Source organism: Salvelinus alpinus, chromosome 4 (assembly GCF_045679555.1).
Source record: "Salvelinus alpinus chromosome 4, SLU_Salpinus.1, whole genome shotgun sequence".
Classification (NCBI taxonomy): domain Eukaryota; kingdom Metazoa; phylum Chordata; class Actinopteri; order Salmoniformes; family Salmonidae; genus Salvelinus; species Salvelinus alpinus.
The window spans coordinates 61,155,503-61,179,232 of record NC_092089.1 but is presented as its reverse complement, the minus strand read 5'-3'; the positions used below and the strand labels follow the sequence as shown (position 1 = coordinate 61,179,232).

The 23,730-nt window shown below is 42.2% G+C and overlaps 1 protein-coding gene across 11 annotated transcripts in view; it reads right to left on the bottom strand.

The window, feature by feature from the left end:
- LOC139574055 (mitogen-activated protein kinase kinase kinase kinase 4-like) overlaps positions 1 to 23,358 on the bottom strand; it is a 57,140-nt gene extending 33,782 nt beyond the window's left edge. For 6 of the 11 annotated variants that reach the window (XM_071398192.1, XM_071398194.1, XM_071398195.1 and 3 more), the window contains exons 1-13: positions 23,014 to 23,358; positions 22,408 to 22,473; positions 10,466 to 10,522; positions 7,864 to 7,989; positions 7,205 to 7,315; positions 6,675 to 6,765; positions 6,407 to 6,537; positions 5,101 to 5,155; positions 3,941 to 4,019; positions 3,085 to 3,257; positions 1,727 to 1,814; positions 1,092 to 1,299; positions 446 to 577 (exon numbers count right to left, since the gene is read on the bottom strand). In XM_071398192.1, the coding sequence (XP_071254293.1) occupies positions 446 to 577; positions 1,092 to 1,299; positions 1,727 to 1,814; positions 3,085 to 3,257; positions 3,941 to 4,019; positions 5,101 to 5,155; positions 6,407 to 6,537; positions 6,675 to 6,765; positions 7,205 to 7,315; positions 7,864 to 7,989; positions 10,466 to 10,522; positions 22,408 to 22,473; positions 23,014 to 23,070 (1,374 nt within the window). In that variant the 5' untranslated portion in view covers positions 23,071 to 23,358. The remainder of the gene's footprint in view (positions 1 to 445; positions 578 to 1,091; positions 1,300 to 1,726; positions 1,815 to 3,084; positions 3,258 to 3,940; positions 4,020 to 5,100; positions 5,156 to 6,406; positions 6,538 to 6,674; positions 6,766 to 7,204; positions 7,316 to 7,863; positions 7,990 to 10,465; positions 10,523 to 22,407; positions 22,474 to 23,013) is intronic. The other 5 variants (XR_011674702.1, XM_071398200.1, XM_071398199.1 and 2 more) reach the window with 2 other exon arrangements.
- Positions 23,359 to 23,730: the final 372 nt, after the last annotated feature.

Genomic DNA, 23,730 nt, shown 5'->3' with positions numbered 1-23,730 from the left:
GATTAAAAATGCATTAACCTTGTCACAATGCATTTTTTCCAGAGCAGGTTACTGACAAAACAAAGTGGGTCCCGTCCCAGTGAAAACTACCGTGTTGTGTGTTATGATGCACAACCAGGTTAACACAGATTTCAGACACACATTATGTATGGACCCGAAAATGTCTACTGAGATAAGAATCTAGATCATATTGGCCCATGACAATGCTGTTTGAACTCCAGGAACTTACAGCTTGTAGCAGCTTGTAAAGTACAGTGTTACTACACAATAAAATAAATATTTATAATCCTCCTTAGGTATCGGGCACAAAAGACCATCAAATCAGCACATACTTGTTTGGTTTCTGCTTATCACATGGAGCAATACGAGCGGATAAGAATTGAGTGGGTAGGGCAGGTGGTCTACTACTTAAAAAAATGGTGGTTTTCATGACAATGCCAGCTACCTGTTTCTTGTCCCTTCTCTTGCTCCTCTCATTGAATAGACCTCTGTCATTAGCTTCAGTCTCCTCCCTCCATAGCATCTCCTGTAGCTCTGGCCATTGGAACCCAGAATCCTGCAGCTGCCTCCTTTGTTGCTGTAACACAACAACACAACGTCATTCAACATGGTATTACCTCATTCAACAGAATATATTTTCTCTGCCAAATCTCAATGCGACATCACAGTCCAACACGGCACATTACATCATTCCCTATCCATCTGTACTGTACATCAACAAAAACACTACAGAACACACCATAGCTCTGTATGCAGACCTAATATGACATACAGTATCACGTCAGTCGTCTTTTGTGCAAAGCAAACCACACAAAAGCCTCACTCCCGAAAGCAATCCCTCCGTATTTGGAAACCACAGTATAATACTCTATATTGTTCTATAACACAATTCTTTGGTTTGTTCAACAGAAAAGAGTCCTTCTCATTTGAGCCAAACAAACAACAGGAGGGAGAGAGAAAAAGAGAGAGCCCGTCAGTCTCTAGCCAGCCAAGCTCATTTGCTGGCTGGGCAGCAGGTGTTTGGCTCTGCTGCTCTGCTCGAGAGGGCTGCAGAGAGGAGCGGAGTGTTTCAACTAAAGAGTGTCTCTCACATCCTCCAGCCTCCTGCGCTGCTCTTTCTGCTGTTGGATCCTCTTCTGCCTCTCGGCCAGCAGCTGCTGTTTGTACCTCTCCTGGTCCTGGAGCTGCTGCTGGAGGACCTGCTGCTGTCGCTGGGCTTCTGACCGGCTCTTGTTCTCCTGCTGCAGACGCAGGAACTCTCTCCTTAGAGTGGACTCCCCCGGCAGGTTCACTATGGAGCTATGGATACAGGACAGAAATGGTAGCAAGGCACATAGTGATTGACCGGCAGGAGTGAAGAGGCACATGGTTACATGGCTAGGAGTAGAGTTACACACAGGAAGGAACACTTGCATGCACATGCACACACACACAAATATATTTTTTATAGTCACCGCCATATGACGCTCTGTGTCTAGCTAAGGGAACACAAGCAGGAGCATCTGGTGACACGTTAATGTCTTCATGGACAAGTCCATGCATTCACACACTGTGCACTCTCAGATGAATATCCTCTATGACAGTTCTCAGGGTCAAGGCCTGCATTAGCTATTACATAACCAGTAAAGCGAGGACTAGTCACAGACAGGGTCAGCTGGCTGTTTGATGGACGTAGACGTGACGTCAGACCTTCGTTACAGACAGTGTAAACGCTGTGTCATCATACCTGGGTTCACCTTCCTCGTCGTTCATCTCCTCCTCCTCATCCTCACTGCCGCTGTACTCATACTCCGGGCCCTCTGTGGACAACGTGACTATTTCAGACATGAGGGATGCATGTAATCCCAATGATACCATGATGCACATGACTGTAGATACTGAGAAAACAAGGAAAGGGTTCTAAACTGTACAACACTTTCACACATACTGTACTGTTCCCACAGTTAGCTAGTCAGTTCCTCCTCTCTCATGATCTGAGCAGGGAAGGTTTCAAGCATCAGTAAACCAACCTAATGTCTCCCCTCCAGGTGTCTCCTGCAGTTAACCCACATGGAACTAAAACTCGTCATGAACTGTCTCTCTCACTTCCTTTTCTTCAATAGGATTGCATTCCAAAATGCTTGTCATAATTGACTAAATACTTCTACATATTAAGTAAGGCTCATTCTTCCTTCTGAAGCCTCATGAGAGATTGTAAATTGCACAGAGAGAGAGAGAGAGAGAGAGAGAGAGAGAGAGAGAGAGAGAGAGAGAGAGAGAGAGAGAGAGAGAGAGAGAGAGAGAGAGATATGCTGGCCTCAGAGAATGTTTCTAATTCCAAGTCAAACTCTAGTAGGTTATGAAAACAGGGTAATGACTGAGTATATCTGCTGCGTTATGAGCTGCCGCTATCAGCGTCTCACATGGTCTCACTACAGGCTTGGCTCTGCTCTAAGGGGTCATCTCTCTGTCCGTCTGACCAGTTAAGCAGAACGCCAACCAACAAACCAACGGCACAAGGTCGAGGAAACTGCTGTTTGGTATCGGGGCGAAGCCTGGAGGCTCGGAGGGCGCAGGCAGGCAGGGAGACGATGTCATTATGTGGCGTGGGGAGGAAGACGGAGCGAGGGAGGCCGCTGGGGGTGTGGTGCAGTCTAGGAGATGATTAAACACTGCTTCCTCCGAGGCACATTCCTCTCACATGACACGAGTATGCAGTCTCACTGTGAGAGGGCTGACAAGGAGCAGTCCTGCTGCTGCCTCTAAACCCAAATCCCACCACATTACCAGTGGATAATGGAACCCTTCATTAGAACCTTTCATTAATGACAGTCATACAGTAGCCTCTCCCTAGGCCTAGAGACATTAAACACAAGGGTAAACAGAGAACTGGAGATTGAGAATCAAAACACCTTTTTACTGCCACTTTCACTGTTGCAGTGTGACCAATAATAACAAGGCCAAAAAGTTTCCCCACGGTCATTGGCAGCACAAGGTATCATACAGCACTAAATCATGATATTAATTATAGCCTTGACTGCCAGACTCAGTTGTTGAGTGAGACTAGGTGATCTCTGATATCCCATTATGACAACATGGCCTCACCTTTGTCTCTCTTCTTCCTGGTTCTGTCCAGGTGGTCTTTGAGCATGATGCGGACCTGCCGTTCGTTGGGCAGGTCTTTGATGAATGAGTGTCTCAGGAGTGTTTCTGTGGCGGGACGGTGGAGGTAGTTTTTTACCAGACAGCTCTCCACAAAGGACAGGAACTTTTTGGACCTGGAGAGGACAGAGGGTCACAACTTACAGGCTCAGGCTGTGTCCGAGATGGCACCCTAACCCCTATGTAGTGCACTACTTTTGGCCAGATCCTCATGGGCTATAGGGAATAGGGTGCCATTTCAGACACAGCCTCAATTAATTCTCAATGTCTGCCATGCAGCTGCTGGTATGAATTAATATTGAATTATCGAACTCCATGGGTTCAAACACAAGGCTTCATGCATTACGAAAGGTAAAAAAGCAAGGCTGCTGAAGACATGTGAACAGGAAGACAAAAGTTTATCCACCTTCCCTTCCCATTGGATCTAAAAGGCCTTATTTTAGAGCATTGCATGCAGTCAAACTGTTACTGTGGGGATTGTCATCTCACACTGTGATGCTAAAATTACACCCAAGAACGTGACAATAAACAATATGTGCTCAGCCTGAACTAATGCTACAGTACACAAAAAAACAGTAAGATAAGGGGTGAATAAGGGACATTGTATTGTGGCAGTTCTGTTGGCAGTAATGTTATTGGAGCTAGCTAAGAAAGAGAAAAGGCTGTGTGTAAAGGAAAAGGAAGGCGAAGCAAGGCTGTATGAGTTTTGGCCACTCTGGGGAAAACATTCCTGCTGTGTTGCTGAGGCTCTGTGGGGCGTGGTGTCTCTAAGCGAGAGAAGCTGAGCTGTCTTTCTTACCATTTCTTTGATTTGAGCTTGGGGGGCGGGTTGCGAGGAATGAGGAACAGGGCTCTCATGGGATGCATGTCACACAGGGCTGGGAACAGAGACAGACACAGACAGAGAAACTATGGTTGCGTCCCCAATGGCACCCTCGAGGCCTTGGTCAAAAATAGTGCACTAATGTAGGCAATAGGGTGCCATTTAGAACGCACACAGACAGACAGGGGATCGAGGTTATGAGAGGCTCCATTGTGGCCTAATCACATGGCAGGGGATGGAAGAAATGTTCCACAGTGTTGTCAATGTTAGGCTAAAGTCCTGTCCTGTTGCCCTTGGCCTGCTTGTAGTGTGTGTTTACTACACAGTCCTACTACAACACTGTTTGTTTTTCATTCAGTGATTGTGAACTCCCTCTCGGTCATGGTGCAACACTAGGCTTAGCAGACACCAAACAGTCATGAGTTTCTTTAATTTGTTTCTCTGTTTTTTGACTCAAGGATTTTCAATTTCAAAACGTGAGAGAACTGTCTGACCTCCGTCACATCATTGTGAGCCCAATCACTTTCAATGACACTTGGATTCAGTCCGTGACTGGTAATATGGGCTGCAATATCTGACAACTCTGTGAAGTCACTCACAGAGAGAGAATGAAAACATACAGTGAGTTAATCCAACAAAACTCAAAACTAGAACTTTGCAAGAGTAAAAATACAGCATAATAACATAGGATATGCTTAAAGGGATACTTCAGGATTTTGGCAATGAAGCCCTTTATCAACTTCCCCAGAGTCAGATGAACTCATGGATACCATTTGTATGTTTCTGCATCCAGTATGAAGTTTCTCGAGCTAATGCTAACCATAGACATCCAAAGTTGCGCTAATGCTAGTTAGCAATTGCGCAAACGCTAGGTCGCAACTTCCTTCAAACTGCACGCAGACATACAAATTGTATCCACGAGTTCATCTGACTCTAGGGAAGTTGATATTTTGTCTTCATTGCCAAAATCCTGAAGTATCCCTTTAAAAGAAAATAAACCACATAATTACAGTAGAGCATATTAGTCATGGCCTCCAAAAAACCCTCCAACTCTAAGATGTGTAGGAGAAAGCGAAGATTCCTTGACGAGACTGCAATGTGTATGGACAGGCGGGGAGGGAGAAGGTGACACTTACGTGGTGCTCCTTCAGCCATCTCCAGAGCTGTGATTCCCAGCGACCACAGGTCACTCTATAGAGGAGGAGAGTCATCCAGTCAGATCCACTCAACAGACAAGCGTGGGGACTCATCTTGATAAATCAATCAATGTCAGATTTTTGTTTTCACTGAATCACATTTGGATATTTAGTCACAATTAGGCTGGGACAATACTAGTTAAGTTAAGGCGAGTGCTCATGGCCATCTTTATTCTAGTTAGCTCATATATTAGCTGATAAGCAGATTTTGTTATGTTATATAGTTTATCAAGTGGATTTTTCTCTTCAGTCGCGTAGGAGCCTGTCGTACTCCCAAGCCTATGACTTGTCTAATAATCACTGATCAGAAACACTTAGAATGCAATCATTTAGCCTAAATCTAATGTATTATTTTGCTCTTGACTCACGTAGCCTTATGTAATCTATCCACCACCAAGCTGTGAGAGCGCGTCCTTTTTTAGTTGTTTTAACGTAACTTAGCATACTTCAATATAATCAATCAATCATTCATTAATTTATGTCATTACACAGCATACAAGTCATTCATGCCTTTAAATACAATCAAGCATTTTTTCCCAATTAAATAACAAAGGGAGCCTTGAATAATTAAACAATAAATTTAAAAAAGTCGATTTTTCTGCCAAACATCCATTTGAATAATCGCTCAAAAGCCCTGTTTTAAATGCATGTTTGATTAGGAAAATATTTGTGTCAGTTATGGGTCTTCATTCGATAGTTTACAAGGTCCAGCAAGGCACATCAGCAGTGCAGTCATAGGGTGTATTATGTTAGGATGTATCGGCGTTAACAGATGCTATTGGAATATGGGCTTCTCCTGATACTGAGATGTACTGCCTGTCGTATTCTTGTGGATCATCATTCTCCCGAGTGCACTCGAGCCTATTCGTATCCCAATTTGAAACATTTCAATCACCAGGAAAAAAAAGTTGAATCATGGTCACAAATGTCTCTGGCCCAGCCAATATTGGAATCCTGGCGGCGCTAGTGTCTGCAGCTGCTGCGGCTGAGAGAAAGCCGTATTAGGCTAAAAGATGCGCAGACACGCACCACTTTTCTTTTCTCTAAACAGCACGGTAAGACCGAAACCCGCCCGGCCAGAATCAATTCACAGAATTTGTGCTGTCGGGCCCCGTCGGGTTCGGCCTCAGAATGAGAACTCTAACACACGCACGCACACACGCACACACGCACACACGCACGCACACACACACACACACACACACACACACAAACAGCATTTCCAGTAGAGATGGCGGCCTCTTACCCTGTAGTCATAAGTAGAGTCTGGGTTCTCGTCACAAGCAATGACTTCAGGGGCCATCCAGTACGGAGTCCCAATAAAGGTGTTCCTCTTCCCTATCGTCCTGTCCAGCTGAGCACTCACCCCAAAGTCAACTGGCAAAGACAAGACACGGTGTTCAAACAGATTAAACCACACCTACAAGGGGAGAGCAAGCAAATACTGAAGAGACAGTGACACTGTGGCTGTGTGGGTTGTGAGTTGAACTTTGACCCTGTCTCCTAGTCCTTACCCAGCTTGACCTCTGCGTTCTCAGTCAGCAGCACGTTCTGGCCTTTGATGTCTCTGTGAATGACGTGGTGTGAGTGGAGGTGAGACAGGCCCTGTGTTGACACACACACAAACACACACACAATATCAGGACACGACACACGCATGCACAAACACATTGTACACATCACATGATCTCTCTCTCTCTCTCTCTCTTGGGGCTTGGGAGCTGTCCAACAGAACAGGCACAGAAATCGTACACTGCTTCAAAGGAGTTAAAAATAAACACAGGAAGTTTATTTTATTTAAGATAATGACTTCACCGTGCTACGCAGCTATCTGCCCCTGTGAGCCATCGTCTAACCCTCCATTACTGTCCTACCATAAGTTTATAAGCAAAAGCTCCAAGCCCAATGCAATAACGCACCCACTACAATATGGCCGATATAGGATGAGAAGAGCTCTCTGAAATGATTCTCAGGACCTTTACATCTCCCCAGGGGTTTGTGGAGAGTCCTATTTAAATGGCTTATCTCCAGCAGCAGTACTCACTCTGAGGACCTCTCTGCAGATGTAGGCGATCCAGTCTTCTTTCAGGCAGTTCCCTTTAGTCTTCTTCACTAGGTCAGTGACTGAGCCCGCCCCACAGTACTCCATCACCAGCTACACAGCAAGGTCACACACAGACACAGAGGAAATGGCTCAGACAGATGCCAGGCCACCAGCAGAACCCTGTTACTACAACTGCTAGGCCTAAAACACATGCACATCCAGTACAGCACACAAGGAAAGGCACAGATACAACTTGGACTTTAGATGAGTAGAAGGGCTCTGAGGTTTCCCTGGTCAGGTCACGGTGTCAGGAAAAACTCCTGGCCCTTGTTATGCATTCTGGAACCATGTTCTTTGGTGCATACCACAGGAGGTTGGTGGCACCTTAATTGGGGAGGACGGGGCTCATGGTAATGGAGCGGAATAAGTGGAATGGTATCCCATTTGTTCCTGACACCCTTCCATCAGCTCCATTCCAGACATTACTATGAGCCCTCCTCCCCTCAGCAGGCTCCACTGGTGCATACTAACCTAAAGAAGCTGTATGAGCTGTACATACATATAGATAGAGATACAGGCCCTCTTAAAGATGATGGCGTTATTGAGATGAGATGATTGAAGTGAGGAGAAATCAACAGAGATGGAAAGCAGCCACTCACCCAGAGCTGGTCATCCTGACCTGCAGGACTCTTCTTCACAAAGGCACCATAGTATGTAGCTATATTCCTATGATGGGAATATGTCTTCAACATATTAATCTCTAACTTTATTTCCTCTTCTTCTTCCTGCAAACAAAAAAAGGATATTAATTTTTTTATATCAAACTTGACAACGGAAAACAGCAGGCTGTCAACCCAAAACCCAGAGAGTGAAAACCCTGCTTCTCTTGCTGCCCAAACACATAACAGTTACAGTTTACTTTTAAGCCAACATTCAAGTTAAACTGAGATGGTGGATTTGTGCTGGGCCCGCCATACTGGTGACCCACAAGCCTGCCAACACACATTGCAATCAACAGCAGTGATAATTTCATCACTGGCTCAGTCTCTACCAATTATGGCATGTGGGCTTGGAGTCCATTTTAGCATTCATATTTACATTGCATGGGGCACTAAGGATATGTTGATTTGTTTCTTCCCATACACTCTACTGATAGACCCTCACTAAGGCTAAGGGAGGGCTCATGTAGCAGAGTACGTCTTTGGCGTGGAGATAGAAACAGACAGCTTCTCTTTAAGAAGCAGTAGTGTGTGTCAGAGGGACCTGAAGGGGATTTGTTTCTGTGTGAAGCCTTGGAAAAGCATGACACACTTATGCATTGCGTTTCTATTCCCTGGGTTTTTCATACTGTAGTAGGCCTATAGTCAATGGACTGTAACATGACACTGTCTTTCCTGACAGGAAAACCACAACATCCCTTAGCTACTGCCCAGAATCTTAGAAATTCAGCCTAATGTGCTTTGATTTGGTCAAATATGTACATTTACTGTAGACTAGTTCATTCCAAAAAATCCTGTAAAAGATGTGTTAACAGTGTATCTTGTGCATATGACCAATTAGACTTTGATTTGATTTACAGGGGCTGATAGGTTGTGTGGTTTAATAACGATACTCAGCTCCCAAAAATAATAACAGGATAATAAAAGTGTCGTTTTCTGCCAATTCACATATTTAACAACAAATACACACCCAAAATAGCCTACTATATAATAATATGAGTGGGAAATGACCTTTTCCCGAAACGGTAGCAGCTTAACAGGTTTAAATGGGGACACCAAGCAGTTTTTCCTCTCTATTCTCGCCTTACCAACAGCCTCCCTGCTCCTGTCTCCTGACCCCGAGAGAAACAGCAGCTCCATTCAAGATAGGCATTTGACCCTTCATACAGCTGAGTGACCTCTCTTAAAGAATGGTACCTTTCTGTCCTGGAAAGGGAGACAACCACATGCCTTCACTGAACCTTCCTTTCCCTTTAAATCAAACCAGGAAGAAGAGAGGACATTCCTGCTCGGAAAGGACCCGGCACAGCTGCTCTCTGTACAGGACAATGTCTCAATCCCCAAGAGGGGTCGAGGCGAGTGACCGGGCCGCGGCTGGGCCCTAGATCTGGGGCCAGGCAGCCTGTGGAGTAGGGGCTAATGAAGGGAGAGCGAGGGAAGGGGAGCGAGGGTGAGGGTATGGGGGGGGTTTAGTTATGTGACTGTCGGGAGGGATGTGTTGAAGCGGAGAGTAGGAAGCCTGGGCCCTGTGCCTTCAGTGAGTGGCCATTCAGTTCTACAGGAAATGTCCTGCTATTATCGCCCTGGGCAGATAGACAATACAAGATGGACAGGAAAAGGGCAAAGGCATTTGTGTGCTGAGAAGAGAGAGATTATTGTCCGAGAGCCTGTGGCGTTATCTCCTCTGCTTTTACTCTCTGGGGTTCAATACAATGAGCTGGGCCTTTTAAACTCATCTCGGCACCTCAGACATTCTTTACGTATTAGGCCAATACAACACCTTTAATATCAGCCAGCAATTCAAGGCTGATCTAATAAAAAGCAAGTCTAGATCAAAACACAGATATTGGAGAACTTAATATCAGTTCTAATGCTATGTTTTTATGATGATACATTTGAAACTGTGCTGTATTGATTAACTGTGTCTTATATTCTTTGTTGAGTAAAATAATAAGTTGTTCTTCATGCGGTGTGTTGAACTTCAGTCACTCTACACAGAATTTGAGATTGCACCGCAGAGACTGATACTGTTGATCCTTCTTCAGCTCCCAAAAGTCAGATCTTAGTTTAAAATATACCTCAAAGCCACACAAAAAAAACGGATTTAATTAAATCTTTGGCCATGTACACTTTGCGCTATTGTAATAACGCTCCTCTTTGTTCTTGTAGCGGGCCAGGAGGGCCAAATCAATCAGTTTCTATACAGTACATAGTCTCATCACCAGGTAGCTTTATTGCCCTGAGGGGAACGAGATGATTAAACTTTCCCTGAACAAACATGGCTCCCAGTGTTCTCACCTGCTGATTGACAGCTCAGGATATAATAACCTTTGGTGCGCCGTGTTAACCGGGCCTCATTTGCATTTCTTAAATAAAACACTGTCTTTGAAGGTAAACTGATCTGAGTGTGAAAACCCTCCTTGCCCCTTTGACTCGGCAGAGTGGCAGTCCCACGGCCGTGGCCCTCCCTGCCTATGTCTGGGTGGCTTTTCAGTGCAAGGAGCAAGGGATGGAGACAGGAACCAGGAAGTGACCTTCTTACCTCTGTCACGTCCATGACCTTGATAGCAGCCAGCTGTCCCGTCTTCACATGTCGCCCCTGTTGAGACCCAAGGGCAGTCAGTGGAACAGTTAGGGACAGAATGGCTATCAGACGCCAATAATATCTAAGACAATCAAGGACACTCAAAGTCTATGATGATGATGACGAGTATACTGTTAAAAGTTATTAAGCAAATTCGCTACTGTGACCCTTGAAGCTTAGGTTACAAAGTCACTCAAGACACATTGGAAAAAGTAAGACAATGAATTTAGTGTATAATAATTACAGTTGGGCTACTTGCACAAACATTATGCAGTAGTTAAGGTTATTGTTGAGACAACCACAGCATTTTATGAAACATATATTTTTCAAACATACACATCATTCAATACAGGGCAACAACCATACTGGCAACCACAACGGAAAGTCTAGCGCCTAAGACCATGTCTACCAGTCAGGTGAGGTAAATTGAGGAAGGGGAAAATGTAGCTATTTCTGTAACTGAGTCTGGTGGCAGAAAAAGAGGAAGAGAGAGGTAGGAGAGCACTTTGTGTATGTGTCAGAACCTAAGGAGCAGAAAACTAGGTACAGCAACTCTTAAAGCAATTATTTGTGAAAAGTGTGTAGAGAAAATGGAACACGGGCCTGAGCTTGAGCAGTACATGTTTCACTAGACTGACCTCCATTGTTTGTTTATTTGAAAAAAGGCTCATATCATCAAACACACGACGGGGCCCTTTCATGACACAATTGATATCATGTACATGTGGAGAGATTGAGTCACTTGAAAATACCACAAAATGATGTTATCCACCTCAGAAATCCCAGTTTTACTCCACCAATCTTGAGAAAAACTCTTATAACCTATGCTAAGATTGTCATTTCTTATTTCACATACAAAAGCGTACTATATTTCATATGTCTGATTTGGCAAGCAAAAAGTCACACTTAGTATGGTGTAAGAGTTTCAATAAAATGATTCTAAAGAGAAAATGAAGCAATACTCCTTGTGAATCTGATTCAAAGAAACAGTTACACTGTCCATCCTGAGAACTGTTGCAATGAATGTCAATTTGTGGGAAAAAAAACAATCCCCACGTGAAATGTTTTTCTTAACATATGAGTCAATATCCTATTCTCAAATCAGGAGTGTAGCGAGGAGCATTCAGGTGGGACAATCACATAATCAATACAATGCATTTAGCTGCCTCTCATAAACCAATAAGAGGCTTCTGTAACATTCCCATTGACTGCAGCCATCTCGTCTATGTTCAGTCACAGCACAATGGGCTGAGGCAGATTGATGTTCGTCCATTGCACTTTACCGTTATTTTGCAAATTAATTTGCCATTTTGACAGATGCCATACATTTGAGTTACTTATGCAGTGGAGTGAATGTAATGACTATGGCAGTTACTCTCCAAATTAAAAATAAACAGAACAAGGACTACAGGCATAGCAAGCACTTATCATCCAGTATTGTTAATAGCACTGTGAAATTTTTCTCGAGACGCTAGAATCACCTATCCCAGAGGAGAGAGGAATGGTCCTGAACTTTCATATGTGGCTATGCTCACTGACAGAATGTGACACGACAACTGTAATACAGTGCACTTGTGCACATCTGTAATAAAGTGCACGGAGATGGAGAATAATTGATGGAGATAATTGAGAAAGATCTTAGTAGCTAGTTTCCCATGTTAAAGCTTGGCAATGCTGTATATACACTACGAATTATTTATAAAAAACTCAGCAAAGGTTAAAATCACATTCATGGATATGTAACTTTGTGACAACAGAGCTATTTATTTTACCAATGGTAAGAGGACAACTGTGACCAACATTCCTTTTTTTATAAGAGGACAGAATGGAAGCAGCATATGTGTCTTTTTTGCCTCAGTGCATTTACACAAATGATTTTTCCTTACTTTGTCATTCTGAATTACCCACTGCAAGCATTTTGTTTGCACATATGTAGCAGATCAAAGGCTACCATTCCATTCAATTGTATCCAGGAAGAGCAATTCACACAGCTATACCAGGTGTGAACTACTCACATCACCCCATTACACAACAATGCTCTCACTAGTCTGGTGTACAGTGCCTTCGGAAAGTATTCAGGCCCCTTGACTTTTTCCACATTTTGTTAGGTTACCGCCTCATTCTAAAATGTATTAAACAGTCTTATTTCTCATCATCAATCTACACATAGTATCCCATAACGACAAAGCAAAAACTGGTTTTTGAACATGTATTACAAATAAAAATGGAAAAATTCCATTTACATAAGTATTCAGACCCTTTACTCAGTACTTTGTTGAAGCACCTTTGGCAGTGATTACAGTCTCGAGTGTTCTTGGGTATGATGCTACAAGCTTGGCACACCTGTATTTGGGGAGTTTCTCCCATTCTTCTCTGCAGATTCTCTCAAGCTCTGTCAGGTTGGATAGGAAGCGTTCCTGCACAACTATTTTCAGGTCTCTTCAGAGATGTTCGATCGGGTTCAAGTCCGGGCTCTGGCCGGGCCACTCAAGGACATTCAGAGACTTGTCCTGAAGCCAGTCCTGCGTTGTCTTGGCTGTGGTTTGGGTCGTTGTCCTGTTGGAAGGTGAACGTTCACCCCAGTCTGAGGTCCTGAGCGCTCTGGAGCAGGTTTTCATCAAGGATCTTTCTGTACTTTGCTCAGTTCATCTTTCCCTCGATCTCCCAGTCCCTTCTGCTGAAAAGCATCCCCACAGCATGATGCTGTCACCACCATGCTTCACCGTATGGATGGTGCCAGGTTTCCTCCAGACGTGACGCTTGGCATTCCGGCCAAAGAGTTCAATCTTGGTTTCATCAGACCAGAGAATCTTGTTTCTCATGGTCTGAGAGTCTTTAGGTGCCTTTTGGCAAACTCCACGCGGGCTGTCATGTGCCTTTTACTTTATGGCCACTTTACCATAAAGGCCTAATTGGTGGAGTGCTGCAGAGATGGGTGTCCTTCTGGAAGGTTCTCCCATCTCCACAGAGGAACTCTAAAGCTCTGTAAGAGTGACCATTGGGTTCTTGGTTTCCTCCCTGGCCAAGGCCCTTCTCCCCCGATTAATCAGTTTGGCCGGGCAGCCAGCTCTAGGAAGAGTCTTGGTGGTTCCAAACTTCTTCCATTTAAGAATGATGGAGGCCACTGTGTTCTTAGGGACCTTCAATGCTGCAGAAATGTTTTGGTACCCTTCCCCAGATCTGTGCATCGACACGGCTTGGCTTGTGGCTTGGTTTTAGCTCTGAAATGAACTGTCAACTGTGGGACCTTATATAGATAGGCGTGTGCCTTTCCAAATCATGTCCAATCAATTTAATTTACCACAGGTAGACTCCAATCAAGTTGTAGAAACATCTCAAGGATGATCAATGGAAACAGGATGCACCTGAGCTCAATTTCGCGTCTCATAGTAAAGGGTCTGAATACTCATGTCAATAAGGTATTTCTGTTTTTTTATTTGTAATACATTTTCAAACATTTCTAAAAACTTGTTTTAGCTTTTGACATTATGGTGTATTGTGTGTAGATTGTTTTATTTCATCTATTTTAGAATACGGCTGTAACATAACAAAATGTGGAACAAGTCAAGGGGTCTGAATACTTTCCGAAGGCACTGTAGAGTACCTTAACAAAACAGGAAAAAGGGAGTGAAATGCATGAGAGAAAACACTGATTGTCTTTTAATTCCCAAGATGCTTTCTAATATATGGATATTACGAGTATAGGCAGGAGATGTAGCTATCCATTTAGATCCAAGCTACCCATCTAAAGCTGAGTTTCTAACTCAACTTTGAAAACCATGAACACATCAGGGAAAACCTAGAGAGAGTTTCTCTGTTGGTAGCTTGCCAGTATTGTTCCAATATATCCCAATGGCAATTGACAAGACACCTACTCGTTCCACAAATGCAAACTTGGGGTCTAGTATCAATCACATTCCACTGGGCAAAAACTGATTGAATAACATTGTTTCCACGTCATTTCAACAACAAAAATGAAATGTGATGAAGTTGAGTCAACGTGGAAAACTGTTTGGATTTGCAAAAAGTCATCAGCCTAAGGGATTTTTACATTTTTTTCACCCAACTTGTAACCTAAATCTAATGACATGGTGGCTTTTTTTGTTGATTTAACAATGAATTCACGTTAGACAACTCAACCAAATGTAATTCAAAACTAGATGTTGAACTGATGTCTGTGCCCAGTGGGATAGTATTGTGCAGCTGCACTGTTGCACAATATGCTCGTCTACGTAACCACAGTCTTGCACATCAACAGAAATGAGGGATCACTAATCACTCACATATGTGATAATGATCCGATTCACAGATTGCCTTGAAATAAACCCCTATTTCATTTCTGTACAGTTTGCAAGAAAAAATAAATACACATGCAAACCTTTGAGTGCCTTTGAGTGATAGCATGTTCATTGCTATTTCCTGCCATTAACTGCCCATGTTTATCTGTGATAGTTGTGTGTACTGTATGACATCAATGTGAGAAGATACTAGAGAGCGGTCTGTGCAGACTGCTGTTTGGCGGTTGGGCAGACAGCAGCAGGCCACACCATGTGAACAGATTTCTGAAGCAGACACTCAGCACAAGGTTCAATTAGGATGTGGGCCAGTGTTCCCCAAAAGCACAGGCAGGAGTTAAAATGGACACAGCTTCCTGTGCCAGACTAGCAGAGTGAGAGAGCAAGCACATATGGGAAAATAACAAGAGCCCCATAATCAAATCTGATTAAAATATGATTCTCTTTAACAATAACAATGAGCTGAAAACTGTTTGGGCTAATGACCAAATACTAACAATAGACTTCTAGGCAAAGTCACTAATATTTACTTTGATAATAGTCTGATCAAAATAGGATTTTTTACAAATGCTTTACATAATTACAGATGTATTTTACTTCTGTAGAAAAACATGTTAGTCACAAGAGGGATTGTGGCACACAGTCTTGCATTGATCAAAATTATTCTTAAACATTCAAGCTGGCTGTGTTCCATTGCCACAGGCAAACTCTCCAAATACAAAGCCACACTTTTACAGAGGCTATTTCAAAGGGAAACAAAAAATGAAGTTGGTTAATAAACAGTTGAAAAATGCTTTTGGTGGTCAGACAATTCACCATCAGTTGTGGGCACTGCAGAGTAGACTCTTTTTTACAATATAGAGGAATAATTCCTTGTGTTAGTGTGATATGAGACATTGAGACCTTGAACATGCATTATACAGTAGGATAATAGCTAGGTCTCAAGCTCACAAAATGACTGTAGAAGTAGCAGATCATTTGATTTCCCATTTACAAAATGCTTCTTGTTGCATTGCCAGCAAAACCTTTGCCAAACATGTCAGATTAATGTTCAATAATAATACATGAAGCTACCATAGTCAACTATTTATTCATGTTGTTAAAATAAACTTCACTGGCATTGTATGCATGCTGCCCCAGAGTCATTAGTATTTGACAAATAATGATTGCAAGCATGTGCACATGATCCAAAGCAGGCCATAAAGAGACTGCATGAGAGCACATTCCTACTGCTGATCAAAGGAGAGGAGAGAGAAAAGAGCAAACTGTCCACTAATCGGCCCGCGGCTCAAACCCCTACAACCTCTTCAGCATTCCACACAACACACAGTCACAGCATGCTCTCTCTGAAACACATTCAATTTGTGGGGGGGGGGACGCATTGCATAAATCACATTCCCCATTCTAATAAAGAGACACTCGAGTAAGTCATCCAACAAAGAGAAATTGATCGGCTCCAAAACCAAATGTGAAGGGCTCACTTTAACTACTGGCATATGGAAAGTATCCATCTATATTATCTTTTCACTGTCGATATTTTCTGGGTTCTATCAACACTGAAACTCAATCTGCATGGTAAAGACCTAATCTTGTGCAATGAACCTCTCATCACAATACACTTCTTGTCACACCTTAGTAGTGTTGATGGAAGTGCCACTGCCTTTCTTCTGATGGAAATCTGCTTTTTCTCATTCACTACTTCCTGTTTTTCTGCTTGGTCATTAGATACAATGCGATGGGAGATTATGAGCTTCTCACAGTTGGGTTAAGGAATAATGAGGAAATCCCCTTTTGGACAGAAATATCTCCACCAGAGACAGGCTGCCCTCCCCAGTCTCCAGGGTGCAGGGGTTATCACCCACTACCACAGTTCCTACCCCGTGCGCATGGAGGGCATTCTTCATCTTTCCCTACCAAAACAAAGGTCTACTTGGTGGCCACATCTCAAATGGCACCCTATTCCCTATGTAGTGCACTACTTTTGACCAGAGCCCTATGGGAACTGGTCAAACGTAGTGCACTAAATAGGGAAAGGGGTGCCATTTGGGACGCATACAATGAGCCCACATCTCAACACCACGACGGGGCCCTTTCATGGCCCTTCCAGAGCTGAGGGCACTGGGATAACGTCACCAGATCCAGGCAGGCGTCCAAGTGGTTTGAACAGCGACTGCGGTTCAGGAAGTGTGTTTTGAGAAAGATGCTTCCTCTCTGTGGGTCAAAGTGGAGCCTGCCTGCTTCGTGATGATTCCCGACATACTGGGACTTTCTCAATATCAGACCTTGGAGGCATGCAAGTGACGACAGCTCTCCAGCGTTGCATCACTGTCTTGCTCTGTCACTGCAGTGCAAGCCTGGCCTGACCCAATTTTTCACACTTCATGAGTTTGCGTCTCGCAAGATAGGGAAGTACCCATTTCAAAGAGGAATACGCCCTAGATGAAGCCACCCTAAGAACAAAAGGATGAGATATTGCTATATGCAATGAGGCAGTCATATTACAATAGGAATGTATCTTTGAACCCTACAAAACTAAACAAAATGCAACTTTTGAACATTGAAAATGGCACGGATTAAACCATTTACTGTACGGCTAATAATTCCACACCCTTGATTACAGTATCCCCAGAAGACACAGATGAGATCACTGGTGCAACAAATCACAACCCATCTCCCACTCATACTAACACAGGAAGGTCACATGATAAGGTTCACCCTGGGATAAGTGAGAGAGATCCTATCACACAAGATCCTCTTTTAATATGAGGTATCTCTAAATGGACCATCCTATTTTGCTGCCAAAAAACATGAAGATCCCAGAGGATAAACGACCTCAGGGAAACTACGCTCATCATGTGACCCCTTGCTTACAATCCACCCTTTTAACCAGCATGGATGGGTCTCTGTAAGATTTACTATGTTAAGAAAGCATTCTGACATACAAGTTGCAACACCCTAAAGGCTGAAGAGTTTAGGGGAGTTGGGGGATCTAAAAATGAAACCAGCGAGACACAAGATAAGAACAAGATGATCCAAAATACTTACAAGAGAAAACAAGAGTATTCAGCGTTTAACAATGAGATGATAACAATGCTGTGTTAAATAGCAAAACAGGACAGGGTAAAAAATAGCAGACTGGAAACAATAGATCAACACTGGTGCCAAGTCAGTTTCTTCTGAGCATAACAACAAACCAGCTCCCTTAGAATAATAAAACCGCATGGTATTATCAGTATTATATGAACTGAAGCAGTGGAGGCTGCTGAGGGGAGGACCGCTCATAATAATGGCTGGAATGGTGCAAATGGAATGGCATCAAACACATGGAAACCACGTGTTGGACGAATTTGATACCATTCCACTTATTCTGCTCCAGACGTTTCCACGAGCTAGTCCTCCCCAATTAACGTGCCACCAACCTCCTGTGAACTGAAGTCATATTATTTTCTAACAGATACCATGAGCGAGAAATAATCAAAGAATAGTAAGTAATATGTTGTTTGTATTTTGTGTTGCTTGCAATTGCTATTCATTATTTGATTTGGATACATACTGTCTCATCTTTCATGACGTATTATGGACTGGAGTGTTGAAGAACAGACATTGCACATCATTTGACAAAGGTCACCCATCTGAGAGAGTTTACTGGGTGGACATTCTCATCAGTGTTTCTCTTGACATGACCTCTGCCATTTCCACTGCTCTCACCAAAGATCACACCACACATCATGCTAACAACAACATTGCTTTGCATTGCAAACTGCTGAAGATCTACCATGAAGTGTACTGTAAGACTGAAGAAAATGAGATGCTAATTTTACCAGTGTATTGCTTTGGGACACAGATAAAGTGATAGTCCTTTATTAAGGCCTTCGAAGAAGCAGAGAAGCAAACTAGACTGTTCTTTGTTTTCTCAGCCTGACAGTAATTGTCACGTCTTATACATTCAACATGGAACAAAACTGTGGCATCGATCAGACATCTACACTGAAATCCCAAGGGGACGGATGATTAAAACCAAGACTTCAGACTGTACTGAAAAACAAGACTCGCTACCTTCAGAACAAGCCCAGAAAACAATTTCAAAATCGATACTTTTCCACAGACGCGCATTCCCTGTGATGTTCTATTTTCAGAACGGGTAAATTGGCAGGAGAAAAGAAAAATAACAAGATTCTGAGAGGAGAGGAAAGCCACAGATGCCCTGATGTAGTGGCTTCAAAAATAGAATTTCCTTTTACATATGTAGGATCTTAATTTGAGCCAGTTTGCTACAACAGGAAAATAATCCTTGAGCAACAGGAAATGTGAATTATTATGTGGATTATAATTAATGTATATTCTTGTAAGGGGTTGATACATTTTTCATATGGGAAAATCAAGTCTGAAATTTCTAAGTAGAAATTACAAACTTCAGAAGCCTTTTGAAACGTCAAATACACTACAAATTTTACATTTCAACAGGGTGATCCAATTAAGATCCTACATCTGTATACTGTGACCAATGCCCTCTACCTGTCTGTAGCCAACAACCACTACTCTACTAACGTAATGAATCTATGCTGCCTGCAGAAAACACCCACAACCTCATGTTTCTCAACAATAACCAGGTTTCCATCCAACATCTTTATGCAAGTAAAGTACATGCCGGTAAACTTTCCAAATGTCGACAAAACAAAATACGCTAGACAAGGTGGGATCTTTTTGTGCCAGAAAAAAATTGATATGTGAGAAATGGTGGTGGAAATGCTTTTATGTGCCAAAATATTGATATAATAACCATCATTTCGAAGTAAACTTGGGAGTCAACTTCCTTCCACTACGACTCGGGAAAGCATACAGTTTATTAATCTACAGATTAAATAAGTTATGATGAACTTCATAGGGTGGTGAAAGTGCACTGTGAGGAGCTTGATGCTCCTTTCCAATAAATACAGAGGGTCTTATTCTGGTGACATGATGATCGATGCTTGGCTGCCGTTTGACCAATAAAAATAATGATCTCACCATGTAGGCTATGCCCCGAATTGTATCTGCGAGCTGTTGGCTAGCGCGCAAGTGCCGAGACCACCCGTGGGCACATTTAGCTTTTAAAACATTTTTTTTGTGACAAAACAATTGCTAAAGTTGAAAATGCGATGGAAACCCATTTAACTTGTATTTCTTATTCAGTAACAGCAAAAATTGTTTTTATATGCACTAGGACATCACAATCACGCAGTCTTTTATCCGCAACAAGTCAATTTTATGGAAAAACAGCTCTGGTGATAAAATGCGCATGTTGTTTTTATGCAGATTTCAGAATATTCACATGAAAATCTGTCACAAATTGGATAGAAACCTAGCTACAGACAAAATCTGATGCACTTTTTGGAAGTACACAAGGTGTTATAAACCACTTAGATGTGTTACACCACTTCAATAAATGTGTTATTATTTATGGTTTCACAGATCCTCAAAATGATTCTACAGCTGCACCATTGAGAGCATCTTGACTGGCTGCATCACCGCTTGGCAAGGCAACTGCTCGGCATCCGACCGCAAGGCACTACAGAGGGTAGTACGTACGGCCCAGTACAACACCGGGGTCAAAATCCATACAATCAAGGACCTCTATACCAGGCGGTGTCAGAGGAAGGCCCTAAAAATTGTCAAAGACTCCAGCCACCGAAGTCATAGACTGTTCTCTCTGCTTCCACATGGAAAGCAGTACCAGAGTGCCATGTCTGGGACCAAAAGGCACCTGAACAACTTCTACCCCCAAGCCATAAGACTGCTGAACAGTTTATCAAATGGCTACCCGGACTATTTACATTGACCCCTTTATTATTTATTTACCTTAAATGAGTCCCTTACACTGGCTCTATGCACACTCAATAGACTCTACCCACAGTCACACATACTACACTGACACTCCAACACACACACCACACACACACACACACACACACACACACACACACACACACACACACACACACACACACACACACACACACACACACACACACACACACACACACACACACACACACACACACACACTACATCCACACTTGCATATTGACACCACACACACACACAATGACACATAGACACACTTCACATACGCTGCTGTTACTCTGTTTATTATATATCCTGATTACCTAGTCACTTTTACCCCTACCCACATGTACATACTATATTATCTCAATTAGCTCAACTACCTCGTACCCCTGCACATTGACTTGGTACTGGTACTCCATGTATATAGCCTCGTTATTGTTTTTATTGTGTCACTATTTCCTTTTTTATTTAGCAAATATTTGGTTTACTTTTTAACTCTGCATTGTTGGGAATGGCCTCGTAAGTAAGCATTTCACTGTAAAGTCTACACCTGTTGTATTTGGCGCATGTGGCCAATAAAATTCGTAATAACTTAATATGATTGTTTTTGAGTTAGGCCCACCGCTTTCTTTAGATTATTCTAGTGAAACAAAATGATTCAGAGATTAAAATCCAAGAAACTATCTGCAATATTTCTCATACATGTAAACAATACAGAATGTATGACCTTGACTTAATAAACACATTAGAGGGAAAGTGTTTGGCTGGGTAATTAAAGTGCACATTACTAGTAAACACACTTCTTGGATTTTATATAACCTAAAGAATGGCTAGGAATTTGGAAAGTACTTTTCGTGTAGTTTGAGGGGAGGATAAGCTATTGCTCTGTGTAAAGTCACTGTTCCTGTTAGCATGGGGCTGAAACTGTGCACTGCACACAGAAGTGGAAAAGGAAGTCTTCTGTACACTAATGGCCAACTCTGACATTGATCCACATGACAGGAGATGTATTTAATTCAGCTGAGATACCTGCAGAAACTGACAGGCTGTGTACTACATCAACAAAACATTTCACAGTCTATTTATTGGTACTATGTTAACTAATGTGTAGGGACTTTCTTGCAATTTTGAATATAACTAGACGAAATGTGATTTTCTCCAGTGAAATTAAAGTAATGTACACTTGATAATGATAGATATTCTTTATGTTCTTTGCACTGGATCTTGAACAGGTTCCTTTCTTGTAAATCAAAGGCTTGTGCAACCTAAGGTATCCACCCAACTGCTACCTTACGCTCTGAGTTGACACATATGTGAGAACGTGGCAAGAACTACTCGAAAGGCCCAGCTTTGTCAAGATAATTTAAAACACCTCAATATTTTTTTTAAAGAACCACAAACCATCACTGAAGCGTTCAGTTAAGCTGATTTCGATAAGGAAGTTGACTCCACCCAAGAGTGTTGAAGATGCTTGTGTTGGTAAGCCAATTTAGGTCACAGTTTCTCTCACTGTTTCTTCTCACTTAGTGAGTGCTTTCATGGGAACTACACCAAGTTTCATGCCATCAACTGCTGACAGCTATAGTATTATGAGTAGTATTGCTATATTAATTTTCTTTATTTTTACTTAAAGATTAAGAGGGTGCCATACAATGTTTGCATAGTATATATTGCTATATGCTCCTTAATATGCAAATCATTGCAACTGACAACACATCTGCAATTGTAATCATGGTCAAAGACAAGAATAGGAGAGTGGGTCTGACACAAACTACAAACCTTGTAGACTTGCCCATATGTTCCATTTCCAACCACTTCTATCAGCTCAAATATCCCGGCAGGATCCTGAAACAAGACGACAACATTACATTATCTCAAATGAAATGGAAGAGCACAAAAATATACAAATAAAATCATTTTGAATTAACCTTGTTTATTCACAGTTCAGAATAATATCTGACCTTTAGGTCATCACTTAAAATTGAATATTGCATGGTATAGCTGGCTACACGTATGTTCCAATTGTTAACACTTGTAACATGCCAACATGTCATATTACTAAAGCTTACTTTAAAAAATATATTTTTTAACTATTCAGTTGTTTCTGAAACAGCTGTAAATCCGGTAAACCAAAAACATATTAACTTCTGAAAGCAAAACGAACCAGAAAACTGTAAGATTCATGGTTTCTTAAAAGCCTACTGTGACATGAAAGCTCTAACTTTTTGAAACAAAGTAGCTAGCTAACTTAATTTTACGTAACGTTTCCTGAAATGACTTGAATAGAGATTGAAACTTTGTAACCCACATCTGCTGCAACAATGTTTACACAAAGGTCTCTGTCTACATTTCAATTAATTCGACTCTGGCATATCCAGAACTCACCCTCAAAGCAGAGAGATCAATATTGTCCAGACTTCGTGTTGTGCAGTCTCGCGCCATAGCTATGACTTTGTCCGACTAATGCACCTATAAAGAGTACATGTACTTGATTTTGCAAAAGTTAACGGTTTCGGCGTGTCAGTCCATACTGTACTGTTTCTGCAGCGTCTCTCACTGGCAACCAAAACAGGGGTAAAATCATTAGTACAAACAGTTGGTTTCTATTGGGCAAATTCAGGTAGGTTCCTCCCCGTTTCGTTCCGTTTGCTTAAATTTAGAAATGTTTTGAAACAGAATCGGCGTAATGAATACGCCCCAGGAAACTTCTCAACCAGCGAAACCCGGAAAAGTCTGAGGAAGCTTTAGCCCCCCCTACTCTCCCGAAGAAAACCAAATTCGAAAAGTAAACTTTTTTGAACAACTTTATCCCCTGTTGAACAACTTTATCCCCATGTTAAATGCAAAATAAGTTGTTGATTGTTCAACGCTTCAGTTAAAAACAAGTCTGTATAGTTTTACCAATAACACAAAATAGTAGGCCAAGCATAGTATAATGTTGTTGTATTACTGTAAAGGAGTGATGTTGATTTATGGTGGGAAAAATGGCAGTCACATATCCTACATAATGATTTCAAATCACATTTTATTTGTCACGTGCCAAACACAACAGGTGTAGACTTTACCGTGAAATGCTTACTTACAAGCCCTTCCCAACAATGC